Source organism: Elephantulus edwardii, unplaced genomic scaffold, assembly GCF_000299155.1.
Source record: "Elephantulus edwardii isolate Elephantulus edwardi_28Jun2011 unplaced genomic scaffold, EleEdw1.0 scaffold00093, whole genome shotgun sequence".
Lineage (NCBI taxonomy): Eukaryota > Metazoa > Chordata > Mammalia > Macroscelidea > Macroscelididae > Elephantulus > Elephantulus edwardii.
Genome location: NW_006399843.1, coordinates 5,665,029 through 5,673,529, shown reverse-complemented (window position 1 = coordinate 5,673,529; position 8,501 = coordinate 5,665,029). Strand labels below are relative to the sequence as shown.

General features: G+C 44.5%; 1 protein-coding gene across 1 annotated transcript in view; it reads right to left on the bottom strand.

The window, feature by feature from the left end:
* Positions 1-2,325: 2,325 nt before the first annotated feature.
* Positions 2,326-8,501, bottom strand: part of HTR3B (5-hydroxytryptamine (serotonin) receptor 3B, ionotropic) — a 38,263-nt gene continuing 32,087 nt past the window's right edge. Inside the window, exons 7-9 of the mRNA XM_006890869.1 lie at positions 4,027-4,237; positions 3,540-3,722; positions 2,326-2,561 (exon numbers count right to left, since the gene is read on the bottom strand). Of these exons, the coding sequence (XP_006890931.1) occupies positions 2,326-2,561; positions 3,540-3,722; positions 4,027-4,237 (630 nt within the window). The remainder of the gene's footprint in view (positions 2,562-3,539; positions 3,723-4,026; positions 4,238-8,501) is intronic.

Here is an 8,501-nt window from a genome sequence, read left to right as displayed (position 1 = left end):
GATAGCAAGTAGATGATAGCTTTATTATGTGATAGATTTACTTTCCAGAGTGCTTTTACATACATTATTTCCATAACTCAGTGATTAGTGTAAACATAAGTAATCCCAATATCAAGTAATGTACATTCAAGCTCTGAGAAGTCAAGCCCTGGATCCCCAGGCAAAAGTGATGGAACCAGAACACAGTCAGATCTCTGACTCTTTCTTTATCTAGTGTTTTCTCCTAAACGTGATAGGAAAGGAGGGAGAAATCACCACGATAAGTTCACGGAAGGCCTTTGCATCCTTTAATAACTGGGGAAGTAGGGGAAGACGGGGGCTTGCTGAGGAGGTCAAGGCAGAAGATGCCAGTGGCAGAAGGTAGGAAGTGAAGAAGGTAACAGGTAGAGTTTGCCTGGACACTTCCTGTTCACAAACTTCTTATGTTCCCCATTTCATTAACAGCAGCAGTGGAATTTCATGGACAATTGACGTTGAGCACTAACTGGGAGGTAATGAGAGATAGGATGCAGGTAAAGGCTGTTTGAATTTAAATTCTTTTTCTTGGGAGGGGTGGAGGGAGGCAGATTTTTTTTTAAGGAAATTTTAGAGCTTAAAAAGTTTGAAGCAAACAGCATTGGATTCTTGTGTTCTCTGCCAGCAGTGTCAGGAGGGATGATTACCCCTCAGCCTGCTATGGGCTTCTTCCTCTGACCTCCTGCTGGCCCCTCTGAACAGACGGTAGAGGGATACAGAGGGCCCTGGGATCAGGGCTCAGGTAGATTTTGTCCCTCAGACTTATAAACTAGAAATGTGTCCAAATCTTCAGTGAGTTAGAATGAGTTTCCCTGCAATAGTTATTGCAACTGGTGCATTTGAACTGTGTACCTTTGGGATTTCAGCACAGCTTCATACCACTAGGCCACCAGAGTTTCCTGGTATTGAATTAGTTAACTAATTAAATCTTGAAATAACACGAAGGTTGTATTTTTTTTAATTGACAATCCCATATTTTACTTTCTAGCTTTTGTATGCCAAAGAAATTTTTATCAATCAATTTCAAAAGTATATTTGATCAAGTTATTATTGGGATTCAGGTTATGAGACTATAGGAATAAAGACTGATCAATACAGATTTTGGAGATGACTCTAGCACTGAACACGATGAGCCTGAAGTTGATTTTCCCAAGTGCCAGGTGACCAGGAGTCTCCTATTCTGGGCAAGAGACCACGTGCATGATTGGAAAGTGAAGGACACAGTGGGATAGTCAAGGAGAAATACCTTGAATCCAAGAACTGCGTGTTATGTCTATCTCCCAGGCAGTCTCTCATACTTTCTAAATGTCGTGTTCAACCGGGCTTGCAAGGCTTGGCACCTGAATCTCCTCTAAAAATAATACCCTGTTTCAGAAGTGTGAGAGGAGATGGAGATAGTGGCTTCAGCTGAGAGAGTGGGAGCACGCATTTCAGAAGTGCATAGAGATAGTGAGGATTTTGCCTTCTGTAAAGAAGATATGTGATCCACTTCTCTTTGTATTTCCTAAGGGAGCTCTGGTGGTGTAATCCATAGGGAGTTCACGGCTTACCCTAAGGTTGGCCTCTCTAGGTCAGCCTTTGTTGACCAAACTCTAGTTATTCAAATGCACAGCTTCAGAAACTCAATGGAGGGTCAGCTGTGAGTAGGTTCTGACTCAGTGGCAGAGAGAAGAATGAGAGAGAGAGACTATGTTTGACATCAAGCCTGGTCACATTTTTATTGTTGACTGACTCTCTAAACTGAACAAATGAATGGACAAAATGGAACTGGGAGATGATCACGTGTGCACGTGTGTGTGTGTGTGTGTGTGTGTGTGTGTGTGTGACAGGGACCCTGGAGGCATTGTGGTTAAGTGATTTCCTGTGGGTCAAAAGGTCAGCAGGCAGAATTCACAAGCTGCTCCCCAGGAAAAAGTCAGGCCCGTTTGCGTACATAAGTATTACAGCCTTGGAAGCCCTTTGGGATGGTTCCACTCTGTCTCCTAGGGTCGTATGTGTCAAAGAATCAGTTAACCAGTGAAAGAAAATGGTTTTGGTGCCTAGACATTTTCTGAAAGGAGACAAAAGAGATGGCTGACAGTGATTACTTTGAGGATAAGGAGTGGAACAAGGAGGAAGGTTTCTTTTTCACTGTATACCACACACTGTTGCATTGTCATTATAAATGCATTGCTCTCGAGACATCAGGTGTGACTACCTAGAGGTAAACAGGAGAGGCAAGGATGAACATGAAAAGCTTTTCAACCCACACCTTCTCCCCCCTCCACACTCCACAGTCTTTCCTAGGTGCCGGGCGTCAACTATCAGTCTTCACAAGGTGCTCCACAGTGCCCAGAGGGAGCACAGGGTGACCGAGTAAAGGCCCAGCACGAGGACATAGGTTCGAAAGAGCAGGCGGTCAAAGCGGTACAAGAGGGTCAGCCACCGGATCTCCTGTTGGTCAGCTTGCTCCTGAGCCTGGAGACTGTCACTTATGGATCGCACCTGAGACCAGATTTCTTTCAGGGACCCCAACTGGATCTGGTGCTCTTGACAAACGGGTGAGTCTGTATAATGGAGGAAAACACCCGAGGTGAATCATGTTCTCCTAGGGCCCATCTGAACTTTCCACTGAATTTAGCTTTCTTTATGCTTCAAGGAAGGTTGCAGGAAAAATTGAGCTGTGGATCAGGGGGGGACTGGAGCCTCTCTCCCTTTCTCTCTGCTGAAGGAAGGCAAGGACGTGTAGAGGGAATCTTTAGAGAATATGGTGGCACTTTTTTTTTTATAACTAGGGTGGAGCTAGGCCAAATCTAGCTAGGAGATTGGTTTGGTTTGTTTTCTTTTTCCCTTTAAGATGGAGTCAATCCCATTTGTTTTAGTCAGAGTTTTACGGGTAGGGATAAATGCTTTTTTTTCATGTTTAGTAAATGAAATAAAAACCTATACAAATAGCTCTATATCTTTACCTCTTTATCCATCTGTCTGTCTATCTACACCAGCGGTCTTCTAGTCTGGAGTCAATGGCACAATTACTTTGGAAAGAGAAGAGGAGAGGAGAGGAGAGGAGAGGAAAAGAAAGGAAAGGGAAGGGAAGGGAAGGGAAGGGAAGGGAAGGGAAGGGAAGAGAAGAGAAGAGAAGAGAAGAGAAGAGAAGAGACGAGACGAGAAAAGAAAAGAAAAAAGAAAAGAAAAGAAGCTAAGGGGGACTCTGGAGAGAGGATAAAAGGCTGGAGAGAGGATGAAAGGCACCCAAGCGTCGAGGACTTTCCTTCATAGGGTCGCTATGAGTTGCCGGCAACTCGACGGCACTTAACAACAACAACAACAACAACGGGGACAGGGCATGACCAAATTGAGACTTTCTGGAAAATCAGGGGACACAGTGTTTAGTAATGAGAAGTAATGAAAAAGTCAGCACAAGAGCTAAGAAGTAAATGTTTCAAAGTTTTTGCACAAGCCCGTGGTCTCATGCTCTACCCAGGAAAGCTGACGTGAGGATGGGAATGCAAGACAAGGCAGAGGTTTCAATATTCCTCACAAACCTGTTACCCCAGCGAGCTCAGCCCTGAAGTCCATTCTAGTCCCATCAGCATGGGTGTCCCCTTGAAGGCATGAGAGGGGCTGTTTCTGCTCCCTGCGCCGCTCATCATGGAGGAAATTGATCAACAAGATGGATTTTGATAAGCTGAGGACCAAGAAGATCATGCAGACAGTAAAGAAAATCCCTAGGAGAAGGAACCAGAAGGGACATTAGTTGAAGTCTGCAGGTTTCTCTTTCTTCCCATCAAGGGTGACATTGGATCTTTGACAACAGCTGTGGTGGCCTAGTGGTAAAAAGCTGCACTGCAACCCCAAAGAAAAACGTGGTTTTTTTCTCTGCAGTGAGAGAAGGATGGGCAATTTCCTCCCATGTGATTTACTGCCTCTGAAAACCCACTGGAGGGTCAGCTATGGGTTGGTTCCAACTCAACGGCACATGCCACACAACAACACTGGAAGCTGGGTGAGAGGTGACCCAGGGTGGCTTACCAATCAGAGGGGTGCTCACTGCACTCCTGGGCACCTCGTCGGACATGTTGACCTTGAAGACAGTGTAGCCCACCAGCACGTTGCTCTTGAACACAATCCTGGCACGACAGTTGGGTGGCAGGTAGAAGCTCCCCAGGTCCACAAGCATCAGGAAGATACTGGGAATCAGAAGGCTCACTACGTAGCCGAGCGGCCGCCTGCGAATCACCATCTAGTTGGGGACAAGGGACAAGGAATTTGCTGAGAAGAGAGATTACCCACCGACTACTATTCGGCCAGTGGACCAGCAATGCTCCCTGGAGTCCTCACATTTCTGTACAATGTGGGTGATCAACATAGTTTACTTTAGAAATGTGTTTTGTGGTTACATTGTGGTTTAGAGAATTGGGGGGAAAAATCACGTAAGTATTTACATAAAGCTGATAATGACGCTACTGACAATGACAATAATGTAAGTTATTATTTATTCATGACTTGCTGCGTGCCAGACCCTGATCCAAGTTTTTAAAATGGTTTATCTTATTTCATCCTCACAATTCTAAGCGCTGAGTGTTGCGTTTCATAAACAAGGAAACAGCTTTTCCAAGGCAATAAAAAACTTGTCCATTTTCACACATCTTATAAACAAGAAACTGTTAAAAACCAGTTTACACCAAAATCTTTCTTCTTAAACCACTTACTGTGCATCATATTGGTTTATCAATGACTTATTATTTCATCAGTTTAATCTGACCCACTCTGTGGAATGTGAGTGCTTTAGCACTTGTGTCTGTCAGGGTCTGAGCAGAAAGACATCTGGGATATTCGAGAAGAGTTTACTAACGCGACTAGTTACAAGATGTGGCCAGGGGTTAGGGAAACCACAGGCAGTACGATGTCCCAGGGCTTTTAAGGAATGGCTCAACCATCACTATCTTTAAGCCTTATGTAGCCAAGGGAAGGGTTTCATTACTGGGCCCGAGAGCAGCAAGAGTTGTGTGAAGAAAGCTGACAGACAGGAGCTATGGCTTTGTCTCTAGATTCAGCTGCCCTGAAAATGATGCCACAGGGCGGAAAAGGGAGGGAGAGGTGCCCACTTGTTCTCTTCACTCTCCCCTGTTATCCCTCCAGTCTCTAATGACCAAACACAATCAGAGCTCATACTATTCCTGCAGGTCACACAGTTTGGGTCTTCAGACCAGGGAGGAGATGGAAAGTGGGCCTGGAGGAGTTCACAAAAGGTACACCATTCCCTCTGCAGCACCACTGGGCATTCAAAACTGCTGAGAGGTCTTTGCGGCTTGGATGTTGAGGCTCATAGCATTACTGTTATCATCGCTGCTCCTTTTCACACAGAGCTTCTCTGGAAAGTTAGAGAAGAAACTAGAGAATGACAGGTTCTCTTTCAAACACTAGATTGTGGATCCCTTAATTGTAAGAAAAAGAACTTTTTAAAAAATCCTCCACAGGAATCAAAATACCTTATTCTCATTGCTAGGGAGCAGGGAACACCAGAGGAATGTCTATCTGTGTTTCATTGACTATGCAAAGGCATTTGATTGTGTAGATCATAACAAACTGTGGCTGACTCTGAGAAGAATGGGAATCCCAGAACACTTGATTGTTCTAATGCGAAACTTATACTTGGACCAGGAGGCAGTCGTCAGAACAGAGCAAGGGAACACTGCATGGCTTAAAATTGGGAAGGGCGTATGCCAGGGATGCATCCTATCTCCATACCTTTTCAACCTATATGCAGAACAGATTATCCGGGAGGCTGGGCTCTATGAGGAGAAATGTGGGGTCAGGATTGGTGGACGATTTATCAACAATCTGCGTTATGCGGATGACACAACCCTGCTTGCTGAAACTGAGGAGGACCTGAAGTGCCTGCTGCAGAGTGTCAAGGACTGCAACCTACAATATGGATTGAGGCTCAATGTCAAGAAGACAAAGATTCTCACCACTGGACCAATCGGCAGCATCAGGATGGATGGTGAAGAGATTGAGATTGTACACAGCTTTAGTTTGCTTGGCTCCATAGTCAACAGTCTTGGCACCAGCAGCCAGGAAATTAAAAGGTGCATTGCCATGGGAAAGTCTGCTGTTAGGGACCTCTCCAAAGTGCTGAAGAGCAGTGGTGTCTCTCTGGAGACTAAGGTGCATCTGATACAGGCCATGGTCTTCGCAATCACCTGTTATGCATCAGAGAGTTGGACAATGACCAAGGAGGATAGAAGGAGAACTGATGCCTTTGAGCTGTGGTGCTGGAGAAGAGTACTGAGTATACCATGGACTGCTTGGAAAACAAATAGATTTGTCCTGGAGAGGGTTAAACCGGGTGGCTCCTTGGAGGCAAGGATTCTGAGGCTCCATCTAACTTACTTTTGAGGAGAGACCGGTCCTTGTAGAGGGACATCATGCTTGGGAGGGTGGAGGGACGGCACAGGAGAGGAAGGCCCTCTATGAGGTGGATTGATTCAGTGACTGGGATAATTGGGATGGGAGTGTCAGAGACAGTGCGACTGGCACAGGACAGAGCGGAGTTTAGGGCTGTTGTACATAGGGTCGCTATGAGTCGCAGGCGACTCGACGGCACATAACAACAACAACAACAACAGGGAGCTCTGGTGGTCTACTGGGTAAAGAGTTGCACTGCCATCCCAAAGGCAGGAGGTTTGAATCCTCCAGCTGCTCCATGGGATCAAGTTGGGCAATTTCCTCCCATGCAATTTACAGCCTCTGAAAGTCTATGGAAAAATCAACTATGACTCAGTTCTAACTCAACAGCAATGAGAAAGCCCTGCCCCACCCCATTGTTATCAAGTTAGAAATTACTCACAGTCAACCCTCCAGAAGGTTTCAAGAGGCTTGCAAATTGCACGGGAGGAGATTGTCCATCTTTCTCCTTCAAAGTGCCTGGTGGATTTGAACTACCAGAGAAGAGCTGCTTGTGGTTAACATTGCAACTCACTACTGACTACACTACTAGAGGTATCTCAAAATGGGTGTTAAATAGATTTTTACTGAACAGATGAATATTCTGGGCCCTTTGCTGTAGTATTGAGGGAGGATATAGAGAAAGTATTGTCTGAAATCTCCTGCTTCTCCAATTCAATAGAATTGAATTCTTTTGACACATCAGTGTACTTACTAGAAGCTTTTACACCTAGGATGCTATTAATCTTCAATACAACTTAGTGGTAAGTAAAAGCTCCACTTTAAAGAGTTCCTAAAATGAAGTGAGCAAGTTGAATAAGTGGCAGAACTAGATTGAGCTCTCCCAACCTAATTCCAAGCATGATGGTTTTTTTCCACCATATCATAGTTACAACTGACTTGATTAGTCCTCAGAGTTTAGTGCAGGATTCTTCTCATTCATCTCTGCCTCCTGTTCTGGAAGAGAATAAAATAGAGAGGAAGCTGAGGCAGAGATTAAGCACAGGGGCCAGGCTGAGAGAAGATGGAGCAGACAATGCTGAGAAGGAGCCTGGCTGGGGAAGACCAGACATCACCCTGTTGATGAGAGTTTCCCAACCATTGGGTCTGGGAGCAAATCCCAACTCAGCAGAGCCTGGCAGGCTAGTGCCATTCGACAGTTTGTAATTGTCTTTCACATTAAGCATGTCGTTGTTAGGTGCCATCCCATTGGTTCTGATTCTAGCAGCCGTAAGTACAGCAGAATAAAATGCTGTCTGGCGCTTTGCCAGCCACATAACCATTGTTCTGTCTGTGCCCACTATTGCAGCCACTCTGCAAATAAATTTCCTTGTGGTTCTTCCTCTTTTCTTTGACCTTCCATTTTTCCAAGAGTGATATTCTTTCCTAGGGTCTGGTTCCTCCTAATAACATGCCCAAAGTACATAAGGCAAAAATCTCATCATTCTTGCTTCTAAGGAGCATTGTGGCTGGACTTCGCCAAGATAGATTTGCTTGTTCTTTTGTCCATGGTGTATGCACTATCCTTTACCAAGAGCACAACTCAAAGACATCAATCAGTTCCTATCCAGTCTTCCTCATTCAAGCTTTCTTATGCACATGAGTTGGCAAAAAAGACTATGGCTTGATCCATGACAAATTAGTCCTCAAAGGGCTCTTTAATACTCAACACGGTCTTTTATAGCAGGTTTTCTCAGTGCAGTATGTCATTTGATTTCTTGATTGCTGCTTCCATGAGTAAAAGTAAATCCTTGACAAAGTTAAATGTTTTCCATTTATCATGATGTTGTTTCTTGATTTGGTCCTGCAGACTGTTTTTCCTTTATGCTGCAGTGTAATCCATATTGAAGGCTCTAGTCTTTGATCTTCAGCAGCTAGAATGACAAGTGTTCTTTTCAGTAGGCAAAATTGTGTCATCTGTGTGTTACAACTGTTAATGTGCCTTCCTCCAATCCTGATGCTGCATTCCTCTTCATATACTATGAACATGGTGAAAGCACACCACCCAGATACACACTATTCCTGATTTTTCATTTATTTTTTTAAAATTTATTATT